The following is a 17,756-nucleotide window of genomic DNA, read 5'->3' on the forward strand; positions in this document are numbered from 1 at the left end:
TGCATATAAAAGTTATTAAACTGAAGTGATCATTTTTAATAAATAAGTGCAATGAAAATTGTTAAAAAATCAATGGCAGCAGCCGTAAAAGAAGAAGCAGCATACCATTGAAACCAAAAACAACAACAACAAAATTCTTTTTTGATTTTTTTTCTTTGCGTTTTTACTGTTTTCTTTCTCAGTTTTTATTTATTTACTTTTTTGTTAAAATATTTTTTTACTTTTTTTATTTTTTTGTCAATGAAAGATGTTTTCTTGCCAAAGAAAATAAGATAAAAAGGTTTTAAAATGAATTCTGCAAAAAGTGATGATGGAGCAGCAGAATAACAGCGTTAGCACAGCATTTTGGTTATTTGAGCTGCCGAAATAAATGTAAAAAAGTAAAGAATGCACAACAGTTAATAATAAAAAAAAAAAAATAATAAATAAAATAATAATATAAGATAAAACAAAGAGAATCAGAATCAGGTTAGAATTGAACTCAAACAACAAGAATCGGGTTAACCCGCGTGCTTTAGTGTGTGATACTGTGGTCTGTGGTGCTCCAGTGGCCAAGTGTGGCGTTTAAAGTTAGAAGTGTTAGAAGAGAAAGAATTCGTCATAGTCCCAAAAATTTGGAATGTGTGCATTGTTGTGTGACGTGTTTTGTACACTTTTGCGTCGTCGTTGGTAGCGTTTATGCTGCTCCTGCGACAATTTCTGTTGTGACTGGCGAACGGCTGCGGAGCCTTAGTTGCCTTAGTTGCATTAGTACATGTGGATTTAATTGCTAAGGGGGTGGAAATATGTGCAAAGTGAAATTTACGAAAGCAACTACGAAAGGAAACTGCAAATTGCGTGCATAGGCGGAAACAAAAGTTAAAAACCAAAAGTTAACAAATAAAACGAAAAAAAAAAAAATAAAATTTAAGTTGAGAATTTAACCTTAGAACCAACCGCCTAACGAGACGTACGTGTGCTTACCTCATTTCTGTGCTAATTAATTTGTTTGTTTGTGCAAAAGTTCATTATCAAATCCACCCCCGTCACTGCTATGCCAGGCACCATGTCATTGGCAATGAAAAAGTGTGCAAAATTAAATAGAAAATCGTAAGAATTCTAAAAATTGAAAGCGAGTGCAGAGAAAAATCTTAATTGAAAGAAAGAATCAAAGCAAAAACAAAAAAACAAAACAAAACGAGGCGTAAAAACATTTCGTGCTGAACAGACATACAAAATGGATGGACAACGGGCCCGTGATATACTCACTCTGCTGCAGGAGCGTGTTGTCTTCCTCACAGGTGGGCGTGATCGTCGCGGTGGACCTTTGCTATGCTTTCCAGCAACGCCACGTCGCGACCGTCTAAAACCTGAGGATCTAAGACGACTGCTAAGTTACTTAATTATGATACCAAGGTAGGTTGGTTGATGCTGTTACCTGGCATCTTGATATTTTGCTATTCTAATGTATTTATTTATGCTAATCTGATTGCATGTGTTAGTAATGTGAATTAGTTTACTTAGGCATATATATAAAGCAGATAATATGGAAGGAATGACAGCCATATACATGTGTTTAGGTGATGATAGTATGAGAGGTTAGAAATCCATGCAAGAGAAAAGAAAGGTTGGGGGATGAGAGGGAATTAAATGAAGTCAATCAGGATAAAAGCAAAGAAACCTAGCCAATTTAATGAAGCGGGTCCAAAGATCAATTGAACTCAAGTTAATTGCAACATGGTAGCGACAACATGGGGGTAAAGCTGCAGTTGAGGCACTCATGAGAAAACGACATACTTATGTGTGACAAGTAACTGTTTAGCACATGGCTATACCCTGACCTGCAGAGATCGATTCACTGGTTTTAGGTTTATATAAGGCTGCTAAACTTCACGTTGTACCGTTTTTCTTTTCTTTAGAATCCATCATTTTAGCAGAAAAGAAAGTAAATTTGGAAAGTATATCTAAGACAAAAATTTTTATCTATTTAACAAATTTACTGAAGACACGAAAGTCATATCTCTCAAAATAAAATCTTTTATTAACCCTTTAATGCTTTAATTTTTGAACTTTAACCCGTTATTGCAAAGGTTAGGAGAAAAACGGGCTGCAGAAACGAATAAAAAAAAGAAAAAAAATGTGTCGCACATGTGTATTATAATAGAGTCGGGAGGGCTCAGCAAAGAATTTGTTTTTAATATTAATCATCATTAGGAAATTAATCATAATTTTCCTAATGGAAAATATTTTCTCATACGGTAAAGTAACCAATTGGTACTCACTGCTGCCATTGGAACTCTGCGGGAAGGGGTAAGGTAGACACCATACGATACTAATTATAGTATAAATGATAGTGACACCATTTATACACTGGACGTGTAGATTTGGTACTAAGGGCGTCAGGACCCACAGCTTCGGCTGTCCAGACCAATTAAGGTTATCACATTTATTGCGAGAATTGTAGGGGCTATGGTTAAAACCCAAACTTACAAGGGTAGAATAATTGTATTTCTTTACTTGCATTCGATGTGGAGTTGCATATTCCAATGGGGTCCGTGCCTCAAAGAACAAGGACTGCATTAGAAAGACCTCACTACCTCCCAAGGTAGAAACTATATGCAAACGTATAGCTTTCATTTGCATCACCTGAAATTCATTGGAATTTATTCCCGTTGCATTATACTGTCCAACTTCTGTTAAGAGCACTGTAGTGTTGAACCTTAATGACGGGTAATCACGTTAAAAAACTATACGCTCTGACTGCTTTGGACTTTATCCAATCAATTAATCCAATTTTTATACAATAAATTATATATAACCATAACACGTGAAAAGAGGCCAAAAGGAAAAGAAATGTGAAAGTGGGTTATATTGTGAAATCTTTTAAGTTGTGATGCACTTGATTTTAACAATGATAATAATAATAATGACCATGAAAAGAAGTAATGTATATACTCAGCTCGAATCGAAATATTATATTGCTCTAAGTAAAACTCTGAGGTATGTTTTATTAAAACATTAATTAAATTTTTATCTACAAATAATCTTAAAATGAGTAATAAAATTTTCTATGAACAAATTAGAAACGGTTTGTTTACATCTTTGGACTATTTAATTACTTTACTGTAGTGGAATGCAAAATATTTTTTATAAGCAATGCAATCAATATATATAACTTAATTTTCTCATTAAATTGAATGGAACGAATTTTTTATATATTACACAAATTTTACAATACTACTTAAAATAAGTAACATTAGTAACACGAAAGTAATTATAGATCCGTAATTGTACAAGTAAATCAATTAGACTCTTTGTTTAACTTAAAAGAGAAAAGATGTGGCTATTCCGCCATATATCGTGGGTGGCACTATGGGGCATAACGGAGCTACATTATTAACGATAGAAAATCAGGAAAAGTATTTTAGATGAGAGAATATATTAAAGAGACAGACATAATTAGATTGAGTCTTACTTAAATTAATATCAAGAATTTTGCACTTCTAACAGAGCCACATGAGAATCAGGCACCAATTAATGTAAACTGCAGTTTAATCATACTGTAGAAATAAACGATATCGAAGTTCAATTGAATCAAAATACTTCTTTTCAACTCTGTCTCTTATGCCATATGATACAGACACTCATATGATGAATAGTTTTTGGTCATTACTAAATGGTATAATATATAGAAAGTTACATCAGATTTGTCAGTTTCCTATATGATATGCTTACCTAACTTTATAACAGTTTGAATACACTGTAGGTATAAATAGGTCAATTAATCGCAAGTACCACGTGGCTAGAATGCTCTGATACAATTTGACTCAGAACATTTCTTGTGTTAAACGTCGACTCCTTTTCTTAGAGACGATATATGGATATAAGCTAAAAGCCAATATTGATTGTTTGTAAGAATTTGAGAAAGTTACTGCACCTGTATGGTAGTTTTAGCCCTTAATGATATCAAAGCTGATTAATACTTACTTACTAAAGCCTAGAATTCGATAACGTAGCAGTATAATTATGTCCATCTGTATGGAATACGTTTAGACGTCATTTAAATGGAAACTAGTTACGTTCCTTGATAAAAAGCATTGATTGCATATGTTCGATTGGTATACCGGGCGTCTGTAATCTTACTTACTTTGTAGTCTGTAATGACCACCAAAGTAAGTGAGTAATGTAGTTGGAGTACTTATGCAGTAACAACGGATCATATTCCGTAAAGCTAAATTCAAGCGTTGCGAAGTTTAAAGGTAAAACTTTGTTTTAAATTTATTTTTATTATAAAAAGGAATTTCTAAAAACTTTTCTGAGTGAGACATTTTATGTGCCTAGTCAACTATTATTGTAATTATATTATAATTATATTCCACTTCCCATGACATTTATTTCTATTATAAATAAAACTTTTTAAAAACACTTCTGACTAGATTATATAGTCAGACCTATAGTCTGTCACTATATTTCTTATCCAATTTTCAAATAATTATCCAATTATTTTCAAATTAAACTGAGGTTTCCTTAAGAAATTTAAAGAACCCTCTACAGTTCTAACCGCTCTTTTATTATTAAATTATGGAGTCAAGAAACCGTTTCAAAGTACCGAAAGGATTTCTAGATAATGAATCTAGGATGTCTTAAACGGCGCTATCAGTAATACTTTTACTCTAAATCATATCAAGAGATGAGACAACACCGAGCTCTTTGGCTGCCACCCTCCTCTGAAATACCGGGGCACCACAAGCGAATGAACTCAATTAACATATTTCCAGCTAAGAACCAAGAGTGTCATGTTTGAACTCCTTTCTTCCATACAACACAGGAATTAATCTCTTAAAACTTTTCATTGTTTCATTTCTTCTTCTTCTTTTATTCTTCTTGTGCATCTTGGGTAGACGCGGGCTTGATTCGCGCTTTTGCACTTTGCTCCATACAAACTTACAATAACGTTGCATTGTTCCAATGCTGCTGCATCTCGTAGCCGCTGAGTCGTTAGCAAATGCACTTCTCTTCATTTTAACATTTTTTATATGAAAAATGGGGAAAAAATAAATAAAAAAAAAAATTAAAATAAAAAGTGACTAAAAAAACACGAGTTTTACTTAAGTCAGCATACAAAATGATTCATCGTCTCCATTCCAAATACAAGCAGCAAAATAAGCTACAACAGAATTTGTCTTTATTCAAATACAAAACCAAAAACCAAAATAAATATTAAAAACAAAAAAAAAATAAAAACAAAAGAAACAAAAAAAAATATAGCGACGATGACGAAAATAACAAAGAACCATAAAACGCAAAGTAAAAGACATAAATAAAAAAAGCACATTCTACCAACGAAAAAGTAGGTAAGAAGAGTGGAAGAGAAGTAAGAGGAAGTGGAAATCATTAACAAAAATAAAATAAAATAAAATAAGAAATTGCATAAAAAATAATGAAAACAAAAACAAAAGAAATCATTGGAGCACCACTACTACTACGACGTCGTCGACGACGACGACGCCAACAATTTTAAGAGGAAATCCCCATTAAAGTTGCAATCTGGAACCAACAAAAGACACCAAAAAGTTATTTTAAGTAAGAATAAAAGTAAAGTGAATGCATTCTTATTGGAATTGAGATTATTTGTTGAATATTCTTATTAGATTAAAAACATAATTGAAAGTCTTATCTCTTGTGCAGAGACAACTGCAGAGCAGTTGGGAAGCAAAGTTTGGTTCTGAACTCGAAATTCATTGTTCAAATCTGAATAGTTGGTCTTCAGTCGGCGTTTACGTGAGGTTCACAGTTCGTTCGGCATGTGCCAAGATAAAGTTAGATAATTGTTATTGTTTTGAATGAATGAATGAATGTTCACTTGTTGGGAGACATCACCGCAACTACTGGTTATCAATTGAAACATTGATAGTTCAGTTTAATTTCTAAAAGAAAAATATATAACTTATTAATGAAATCGATGGAGGTTGTACCAAACACCAACCAAGTACTGTAAACAACTATGGCAGAATGAGATATTATGAACAGAGTGGAGGATAGGAGTAAACATGAGTAAATAGATAGGGATTTTGAACACTGAAGTTGGTGACAAGTCAATAGAATAACCAATATAACAACATTTTGAAAAAATTTGACATTATTCAACAATCTACTTTCTTCAAGAGTATAGTAATCACTTCATCCCTTCTTAAAAAAGTACTGCAAAATAAGATGGAATGAGTACAGTGGAGGATAGAAGTAAACATGAGTAAATAGATAGGGATTTTGAATAGTAAAGTTGGTGACAAGTCCATAGAATAACCAATGTAACAAGTTTTTGAAAAAATTCGACTTTATTCAACAATGTACTTTCCTCAAAGGTAAAATAGTCATTCCAGTGCTTCTTAAACATTTCAATGCCTGACTTATATGATGGATCATCTTTGGCCTTGAAAGATACCGTAATTTCGACGATGATTTTTTCATTGAACTCAAATTTCTTTCCCTGAAATAAACCTTTTTTTGGATATCACTGGCAACTACAGTGGGTGCAGAAGCAAATCGAAGTGTGTCATGTAATTTGCTTCTGCTAAGCATGGACATGAGATACGACGCATTGCTTTCATGAAAGAGAAAGATTTTTTCCGTCTTCATATGGGTCATTATTTCGCGTTTTTCTCCTTTAGTTGGGACATGTAGCGATCGTTATTGATTTTCTCATCTTTTTAAAGCCGATTAATAAAATTCTCAAAATACAAATGCTATAACCTTGCCAGCTGATTGTAGGGTTTTTGATCTCTTTGGGGAGGTTGGTGTCCGCTTAACTGACTCCACCAAGACTCGAGCTCTCGAATAAAGTGGGGGATCCAAGTTTTGTTCAGTGTTACATATCGATCGAAAAAGGCATTTTTAACTCGATTTAACAGCACCGAATAGCTGAGAGCTATGAAAATGATCAATATATTGTTGTTTTTAATCATTAAAACGATCCGAGTAGCAGTTATCAAACCACGCTTTGAGGTCACGGATTTTTTTCTATTTAAAAGCAATGATACATGAAATTGCTTAGAATCCATTGTTCTGAAAATATAAAATGTAGCGTCACTTATTCATTTAATAAAAGCTGTTATTAAATGAATAATCATTTAAAAATTCAAATGTTTTATTGATCAGTACCATTTGAAAGTTCCCACTTTTTAAAAATGTATATGGATTTTTCATTAGTGAGGTCTTATTTTTAAACACATTTGGAGTGAGTACACATAACAAAATCATTTATTATCTTTCTTTAACCCTGTTTACATATTATTATTATACATGAAATGAGTAATAAGTCAGAACTCAAAGAAATTAAATATTGCTCATGGTCAGGCTCTCCGAAGGCTCTTCAAAGTGCCATGGTACATCCGCACAAATGACATGCTAAGAGACCTTAGAATAGATTCGGTCAAAAAATACATAAGGGACAGAGCTCGGAAGCTATATGCGAAAACCGACAGGCTGCCCTACTTAGCACTATCTAATCTCAGAGTAATCACTAACCGCACGGGGCGGTATGCAGATCTTAAATAAATCATTGAATAATCACGAAGATTATGAGGAATACTCAAATTATTCAGTGAGATGTGTGGGACTCTGCAGTAACCCCCAGCCATTATAGAGTAAAAGTGCCCAAATGCACTAACTCGAAAAAGACTCAACATAAACTAAATGAATATTTTGTAAATCATCAGTGTGATAAGACACTTTTCATAATCTATAATATTGTACCCTTTATAAGCACTTTATGTCTCGTTGCATTTTGACAGTTAACTCTTTAATTGTACAACAATCAGCCACACATCCCACATAACACTATTCTAGATAATTGATTAGAAATATTAAAATTATACATTATTTGACTTTAATTAGCAGAATGATGTCTTAAGATATACCGATGTAGTTATCACGTAAATAGATTTTATTTAAAACTAGAGTTGCCTATTAAAAACAAAATGTTTCTTGAATTGAATATTATTTTATATTATTTAATTTTTTTAATAATATAATTTATTATTAATAATACTTGATTGGATTAAATGGGAATAAATTGTGATATTTTCAATTCCATTACTTTTTTTTTTGTTGAGTTTCTCTTTTTCGGTAATTTAGTTGTGTACTAGTGTAAACACTTCATTTTAATTATAATAATTATCGCTAATTGATGCCCACTATAAACAAGATCTGTAAACATAGGAACCCTTAAATATTTTAAAACAAAAAAACAAAAAATAAAAATAGTGTGACTTTTGTATGCATTATTATTTGGAACTAATTTTATATTATATATTGATAAATATTTTAATAATGTAATTTATTAAATTCAATTGCAAAACTTAAGTAATTTGTGCTATTTGCAATTATTTTTCGTTTTTTGTTGTGTATCGACAATTTCAATAATTGCGTTGTCGGCGTGTAAACACTAAATACCAATTATACTTATTACCGCTAATTGAGGTTCACAAACAACATTTAGTCAGTGAAAGTTAATATTATTAATAAATATATATAGGAATATAGGAATAATTAGTAATACATTATAACCTTCAAATTCTAAAAGACCTTTGTGTATATAAGCCTAATATATCATTATTTTCTTTATTTCTATTAAACTTTCGATTGACATTACACAGAAAAAATTAACCTTAATAATTAGAAAAAAAAAAAGGAAATTATTGAATTCTTTCAACATTAAATGACAATAATATTTTTCATTTTAAAATTTTAATCAAAAATTTTCCTGTTTCGTTCTTGGCTCAACTTGTGTGGGAGTAAAAATAATTATTTTTCTTCAAGCAAAATAAATCAAAAAAATTTCATTTAAAAAAATATTTTCCTGCCAAAAATATCGGTGAAGCTTGTTTTGTTGAAAACACGATTTTATTTATTACAACATAAAATTTTATTTTATAAAAATGCGACGCTTCCAATATTTGCTTGGATTGTACATGTGCATTACGCTTTGCCTGCCCAGTAGGAAATTTGCAAAGTGAACATAAGTGATAAATGATTCAAGTGATAAACGATATAAGTGTGAAACAGTTTTTTGATCAGCTGTTTTTGGATTTTGTTTCACGTAAGATTTGATATGATATTCTAGCTCTCAACACTTTCAAACACAATTATTATAGGAATTTATAACCACTTACGAATTACAAAAAAAAAAAAAGGAACAACAAATTGGTGATGACAGCATTATTGTAAATTGTATCTACCAATTCATTCTTCTTTTCTTTATATTTATACAGCCCTTTTATAATTTAGCTTTAAATATGAACAGTAGACAACAAAAAAAATGTAAAAAGGGTATATTAGGTTTGTCAAAATTGTTGTAACACATTAAAATGTATATCGGTTCGATCGGTTCGATGAGTCGTCTGTCTGTTTCAGTTTAAACTAATCCCTCAGGTTTTAAGCTATTCGAATAAACCTTTGCATTCATGCTTTTGTGGAATTAACATTGATCATGTATCTGATTCGACGAAATCAGACGATAATATGCTAAAGCTGTCATATTAACTGAACAATCAGTCATTATGGTCTACCCCATAATGACTGTTGGCAAGATTAAGACTCCGAATAAGAGGAGGATCTGTGTTTAATTTTCTTTATTAATATCTATCTTTGGTCAAGAGAATGTTAAAAATCTTTGAAGCCTCTTTTCTTATTGACTTAAGAATTGCCATCCTGTAGAAAAAGCCTCAGTTTATAGACCTATAAGCTTGACCTACTCTCACTTGAATGGTGAGTTAACCAAGCTTTCAGTGTTGTTTACACGTTGTTCACTGCGGCCCGTTTTGGACAGCCTTGGAATCTGTTTATAAACAACGTTAGTTCGTGATGTCCAAACAGTCCATTATTTTTGATCAAGTGGGCTTTGGTGTACTTCAACTTTACCTAATCGTACAAACTGTTACTGTGAACAAAACCTTTGTAGCAGCTATTATTAGTATTATTATATATTATGTTATTTATATGTTGGTATATGTTATATTACATAAATGTTATATATAATTTATTATCTTATCATATATTATGTTGTTTATATTATTATATAAATGTGACAATGTTGGTTCCAAATTCAGTGTAAAGGGTAACTAACCTTCGGCAAAGCTAGAGTCTAACATTTTACTCGTTTTATAAATACTTTGATTCCATTTCTTTTCATATTTTTCCTTTTTGCTTGTTCGTCTTAAACTGCTGATTGTTAATAAATTTCGTGTGAAAAACGATTTAATTGTGTTTGCGGGATCAGGTTTAACTTTTGTTATATGACTACGAAATAGTGTATACAAATTTAATGAAGATGTGAATCTTATTAATCATTATAACTTATTGCTGTTCTTCGCTCCTAGTGGAGCATCACTATAACAACCATGCCTAATTAGCAAACTGCTTTATATTGACTACTTCATTATTGTCTTGAAAAAAATTGTGCTGCATATATTTTATATATTAAGTCTACCAAATGCTTAGAGAGGAATGCTTTAAAAATGGTTGACCTTTCATATCAGCAACACATATTTTTTCGTATTCTGTTGGTTATTACAACCGTATAAAGAGACAATATTCCCCTAATCTACAAATATGAACTAAAAACACTTTAACTTGATATAGAAACGTTTTTAAAAATGTTTAAGAATGTTTTGAATATGAAAGCCATTTGAAATCTGAAATGATTTACGCTTTGTGCCGATTTGCACCATTTACACAAGTTCCAATTAGTCATGTTTACAATGTAAACAAATTTCAAAGAATCAGAAATGAATCGCAGCACTTAACCACACCCGACGGACGGCAGGCGACAGTATTCATTATGGAAATTGTTGATTCCTATAATGCTTCACACATCATCAATTGCAAATAACAAATTTGTTGTTGCTGCTGCTGTTGTAAATGATGCATACTGATGACAATCCATGACATGGCGCTGTGGCTGGCTTATCTATTTGAATTAATATAAAATAAAAACAACGAAATGATAGGGAAAAGCAGGAACAAGGGAGTAAGCAGTACATCAGTACATTACAAACATAAAAAGGAAAACATTGGCACTGATAAGAAAAATTCCAGAGTAGAAGCGCGAACGCCTTTTGATAACAAACGAACAGCAGCGTCATCGCGGGTACAAAATCCATAAGCTACACACCAAAACTCAGAAAAGAAAAATAAGCGAAGGGAATTCCTTTGATACTGAAGCCACCAAAATAGATAAAATTTTATTTTTAGTAATTTTTATTTATCTCATTTAAGAGATAAGACCCATGGCGCAATATTTGTTTTGCTTAGATTCAGATACGTTGCTCTAATCTGGAAGCACGTTTGTTGCCATTTGGTTCTGTTGGAATTTTTTTATTTACTATTTACTATTACGCTCTCAAGACTTTGTTTATTTACAAAATGCGTTCTAAATTTCATTTTATAAATATTTTCTTTAGCAGATATGCTCTTCAAGTGTTATTTAAACTTCGTGGGAACTGATTTTAGGTACAGCAAACTGAATGTTCCCCATTAGGAAGCATTGAAAATTAATAAAATTGTAAGTTTGAGTTAAATTTGCAACAATTTTTATGTATTATGCGCTTGTAATAATGCTCAGAATAGGGATACATTTCTTAATTTAAATGAGAAATAAAATTCATGCTACACAAAATCTGAATTTGCGAAGTAAACAAAAGTGTAGGGAAAAAATCAAATATTTCAATTTGAAAAGAAAAAGATTTTTTTACACCCGGCGACCGACCACCAAACGAGCCAGCATATTTCCAACGGTTATTGCCCTCTCAGATTTCATTGCAACGAAATTGATTAAAATTGATTAAAAGCTAAGTAAAATATGAGCCAACAATCAATCCGAAAGGCTGAAAAAAACAAGCATCGATTCCCAATAGAATAGAAAGTAAAGCATAGGAGAAATGTACGAAAAAAAAATCAATGATTTCAGATACTTAAAATGCTGAAAGATAGAAATATGAAATTTTGTTAAAAAATCGTTTGAAGTGTAAAATTGTTGATATTAGATGAGTGAATTTAAATATTTATGTGTCTTATTTATGTGATTGACACTTTGAAGACAATTTGAACGATTTAACACAGTATAGACAAAGCTTCGCAGCTTATAAATGACTCTTATGTATTTATATATATTTTATATATTTATATTTTATTTTTTGACTCCGTAAAATAAAACGGAATGTATCGCATAAGATACAACCGTAAGCTAGAACGGCTAGCTGATACAATCGCTAAATTTATGAAAAACAGCAATTAAGATGGGTTGGACATGTGATAAGAAGAGTACCGCTTAAGATTTATGAGAACGCAATAAGAACCAACAGAAATAGAGGGCGCCAAGAAAACGATAGAAAGAGAGTGTGCAGCAGGATTTCGAAGAAATGAACATAAATTGGAAAACAAACGCAAAAAACAGAGAAGAATGGAAGGATGTTGTAAACAGGCTTATCTCCTACATGGACTGTATAGTCACAGATGATGATGATATATATTTTATATATTTATGTATATTTAATATATTTTTATATATTTTATGTATTTATATATATTTTATATTTTTATATATATTTTATATATTTATTGATACGGACAAATGGAAAACCATCTGGCCATAGTTGAGTATGCAATTACAAAGGTTAAAAATAGAAATAAATGGGGTACGGAGCGAAGCACCACTGCGACCATGGTTGATCTTTTGTGCTGCAACAGACCCTAAGCGAACAGAAGACATTCCGCCTTCCGTATGAGAGCCAGATTGTCGGTAGGGGAGATTTGTTCTCGACCTAGTGACCTCCTCCTGACCCAGATCAAGGTTTGGGCAGTCACAGAGAATCTGACTGGACTCAATCTCAATTTCTACCCTAATATCAAAGATTTACATCATGAATAATGCGAATTACTTAAAAAGAGATATAATAACCATCCCGTATGGATCTCTAGATCACATACAACATAGATGAGAGCGTTGGATGAGCAACTTTTTCATTAACGATTTAAAGATTTACCGAAATTGTGACTTCTGTATATCAAAGAGGTTTAACTGCATGCGAAAACAAGTCATAAACTACTTTAAAGTTCACTGAATTATAGCGTTTGTACACTAAGAAGATCCTCTTCTCCTCTTATATAAATATATCTATGTGGGATATATTCAGTAAAACGTGCAAATTTTATACCATAAACCTCAAACAACAGTCGTTACCATTAAATTCGTAAATCACGCTGTGAAAAAAAAACAAAAGAAAACAAATTTTGATTAAAGCTGAACTGTAAGCTAGAGAATAAAATATTGATGGGAATATTTGATAATATATTTTTATTAATTTGAATATATTTGTAGGAATACAAATATTTATTACTTAAGAAAACTCCAAATAACAATAGAAAAGTAACTACTCTTATATAAAATCAGTATAGAAGCAATAGGAACATAGGGGATCCAATTATGGAGCTCAGCTGTTAAATTAAATATGGATATCAATCAACGTTTCCAATCAATAGTCGTTAGAATCGTAATTAACGCAGCTTAATACATTAGTAATCAAATTTTTAAATTGTTTATTTCGTGCTCCAAACATTCTGCTGTTCCTAATATCGTCTACCCCAATACTAATCGTTGCGCGCACTTCTCGAGTTTACTTATGTTTTCGTTGAGTCATCTCTGATATAATAAAGTCTAAATGCTATAAGTTTCCTCTATCCTTAACTATTTGAAACCACATAAAATTTTTGTGACTTACCCCGTTTATTCGATCATATATTGAAAACAAAATTTTAACTATAGTCATTTATGTCTACTAATCGTTTCTTATTCTTTTATTATGTACTTTACCGAATTATATACACTGTTAGTGTTTTCTAGAAATTCTAAGGATTAGTGGGACTTGATTCGTTGTGATTTAGTTGCAATAGGGACTACATCCAAAATTTAATTAAAGCGTTTTGCACTTTTATTTTGTTAAGGAAGCTGACCATGCTCTTTGTAATCTATTACTGTTGCTTCCAACTTTTCAAAAACTAATTGTTAAGTTCAAAATATAACGTTTGGATACTTGACAATTAAACGCTCCATTGTGTCTTCGTATTCACAGCATTTCCTAGTAGAACTTATGTTCGAATTATACCAAGTGCTTAAAAATTAAGTTAAACTTCTAGGCTTATTGTAAAGTTTACTCATATTTAACTATGAGCGATTGTATGATGAGAGCACAAAAAAAAACTAATTCAAAGTTTTTTCAATACTACCTTTTGGCTTTTAGTTACTGAAAAGTTTTCTCACCCTTTATTTTCAAGCCCAACTAACGAATGGTATTAACCATAGAGAGCAATAATTTTATTACTTTTACTTTATGTGAAGCCCTCTAAGGTTGATTTTGTTGTTTTGTGCCGATAAGCAACATAAATGGCACAACAATAACAAAAATATTAACGTTAATAACTAACATATTTCGCGCTTCTTTCCATTCAGGCCAAAACAATAATCAATAATAAAGAATCACTGCTTGGGCACATTGATTATGCATGCAAGATACTCTATTTAAAACGTTTAATAGAAAATCAAAATTCAAATTAGAGCCACATACAATGTGCCCATATCGATCTCGACGATATGTATCAGATATGCATAAAGGCCCGAGCAAGCCAACCCGAAAACGGTGTCAGCCAATAAAACTGTCATAAAATTTTTAATTTATGCAAAACACAAAACCAATAGAAACAATAACAAAAGCAAAGCGTTTGCCTATTGCGAATGTGTTATTGACGGGCGCGAGTTCCTCGGGTTGCTTGTCTTTTCTCTTTAAATAATTTATAAGTTATACTTTATGGATTATTATGACTTTCTTGCTGCTTACACTACCACGTACTAGTGTAAGGTCGGTCTTCTGCCTTGCCTTAGTTTGTCACTGACTCTCACTAAATGGTTTTTGTTTTTCTATTTTCACTTGTAGCGATTCGGCAAAGAATCTTGGCTTCACAGTCATTATTGATATGCGCGGCAATGGTAATTGTTCCACCAATGTGAAGACAATACTGAAGGTGTTGCAAGAGCATTTTAGTGCTAATATACACAACGTCGTTATAATAAAACCGGATAATTTTTGGCAGAAACAGAGAGCTTCAATATCTTCGCACAAGTATAAGTTTGAAACTTCAACAATTTCAATTGAAGCTCTCAACAAGATTGCCGAATCTCATCAGTTAACATCGGATTTTGACGGTACACAAATGTACGACCATCAACAGTGGACTGAGGCGCGCTTAGCCATTGAAGATTTCTTTTGGCAGGCAAGTGATTTGGCTGATCGCATAGATGATCTGCAGGAAGACTTACAACGCAATGACTTCGCTGAAGATGTTAATGGTGCTAGGCACTCACTCGATCATCACAACGAAATGAAAAAGAAAATACTCAAACTGCCCATCGAAGATTTAGACATCCAAGGTAAAAAACTGCTGGCTAAAATAAATATGGGTGCTGCGGGTAGTTGCAGTGGAGGACAAGTGAGTTTCTACATTACTTTCAGTGACTAAAATATTTTTATTAACATTCTTATTTTATTTTAGGGTGGCAGTGGTGGTGGCGCAGACTGCGGTGGCAGTGATTCAGGTACTTCAACACAAACACAAAATTCCTCACCGGCATATCGTGTTACAACTAACAATCCAGATATGTCGGCAGCTATAAGCAAAGCTTTACGCCAAATTGACCTCATACATACTGGACAGCAGCGCTTGCTCACCCTATGGCAGCATAAGAAAGCGAAACTGGACCAGTGCTTTCAGTGGCGTCTCTTCGAACAAGACTGTGAAAAAATGTTTGATTGGATACTGCATAACCGTGACGTATTTCAAATGTCTTACGTAGAAATCGGTCACAATTATTCGGTGGCCAAGTCATTACAAGATGAACATCAGAAGTTCTTTGTTGCCTCTATGAACGTGTCTGTGAACATAGATCGTATACTTGAGGTAGCACGTCTTATTGAAAACCAACACTACGCTGCGCAACACATAAAAACCTTATCAACTCGCCTTGATCGCACATGGAAGGACTTCGCTGCTGGCTTAGTAGAGCGTACGGCTGTGTTGCAGTTAAGTGTACTATTTCATCACAAAGCTGAACAATACTGCAATAGTGTTTCATCTTGGGCAGCAGCATGTCAAGCATCACAGCCACTACCTTCGGATATACAAAGTTTAGAAACAGCAATACGTACACATCAATCTCTGTACGAAGCCATGTGCCAAGCGTACACTGAAGTCCACTCAACGAGCAAGAAACTGTTGTATCAGTTGGATCATTTGGTACAAGTATGTAATCAACCACCACCTCCGGGTGTTCCAGATCATCGCAAAAATAGCAGCTTTAACAAATACGAAAGACAAAACCCTGCAGCTGATTATAGCGAAGGTGCATCACATGTGTTAGATGAGATACATCGTATACTAGGTCATCACAGATCTCTGGAAGCCAAATGGCATCAGGAAAAAATACGACTGCACCAGACTTTAGCATTGCGACTATTCCAGGAAGACGTGAAACAAGTTTTAGATTGGTTGAAAAATCATGGTGAAGTATTTCTGCGCAAAAATACCGGCATTGGACGAAATTTACAAAAGGCACGCGTTTATCAGAAATCTCATGAGCATTTCGAAAATGTAGCACAAAATACTTATAGTAATGCAGAAAAGTTGTTATCGGCTGCCGATGAGTTGGCACGAAGCGGTGAGGCAGACCCTAATGAAATTTACTCTGTTGCAAGAGAATTAAGCATGCAGGTTGATAGTTTCGCTGAGCGTGTTGAACAAAGGCGACGACGTCTTGATATGGCTGTTATATTTTACACACATGAAAAAGAGGTACTTCTTTTTATATATAATTGTGGGTTTATCTTATTTTTAATAAATTATTATTATTAACAGGTGACTGCTTGGATAGATCAGTTGCGCACTGATGTGTCTACTGATGAAACCATGTTATCACAAGAAAATCTAGAGGGTATTGAACGCTTATTGCAACAGTATCGTGATCAACAAGAAAGCACTATTAATGGTTGTATGCAAACTATTGCTCAGGGTGAAGCTTTACAGCAAGAGATGCGTTCGTTGGAGTATGTCGATAACACTGGATCGATTTCAGCATTAGAAACAACACTCGAAAAACTTTCCAAACAAAAAATAGAACTAGAAGAGTTATGGACAGCGCGCAAATTTCGCGCAGATCTAATATTACGTTTAAGATATTTTGAGCGCGATGCAATGGAACTTTCATCACAATTGGAAATTTGGTCTGAAGAACTACAGCATGCTGATCTATCACGTGATTACCAGAAAGCTGAACAGTTAATACGAATGCATAATGAATCCGTTACGGATATACAAAATGCTACTTATGAAGTTTTACAACAAGGTCAGGATCTGTTGCAAATGTTTGAATCAGCTGGGTTTATTTTAATGGCCGACGCAACACACACTGCGCAAGCACGTATAGAATATTTATTGGACTTCTTAAGAGATCGTGAAATCGATTTGGAAGAACTGTCTGAAGCCAAACGCGCCAAATTAGAACAAGCTGTGCAACTGTGTCAGTTTCAAAATGATGCAAATCAAGTGATTTCTTGGATACGCAATGGAGAAGCCATGTTGGTTGCCAGCTTTGTTACACCTAACAGTTTGCAAGAAGCAGAACAACTACGTAAAGAGCATGAACAATTTCAGGTATTTAAATTTGATTTTTTTTT

The 17,756-nt window shown here is 32.9% G+C and overlaps 1 protein-coding gene across 2 annotated transcripts in view; it reads left to right on the forward strand.

The window, feature by feature from the left end:
• Nucleotides 1-218: 218 nt before the first annotated feature.
• The window catches only part of LOC119668097 (triple functional domain protein), an 89,023-nt gene continuing 71,485 nt past the window's right edge, over nt 219-17,756 (forward strand). Inside the window, exons 1-4 of one of the 2 annotated variants that reach the window (XM_038077490.1) lie at nt 219-1,395; nt 14,964-15,516; nt 15,580-16,875; nt 16,939-17,733. In XM_038077490.1, the coding sequence (XP_037933418.1) occupies nt 1,217-1,395; nt 14,964-15,516; nt 15,580-16,875; nt 16,939-17,733 (2,823 nt within the window). In that variant the 5' untranslated portion in view covers nt 219-1,216. Of the gene's footprint in view, nt 1,396-8,954; nt 9,077-14,963; nt 15,517-15,579; nt 16,876-16,938; nt 17,734-17,756 lie in introns of those variants that run through there. The other variant, XM_038077491.1, reaches the window with a different exon arrangement.

Source organism: Teleopsis dalmanni, chromosome 1 (genome assembly GCF_002237135.1).
Source record: "Teleopsis dalmanni isolate 2A chromosome 1, ASM223713v2, whole genome shotgun sequence".
Classification (NCBI taxonomy): domain Eukaryota; kingdom Metazoa; phylum Arthropoda; class Insecta; order Diptera; family Diopsidae; genus Teleopsis; species Teleopsis dalmanni.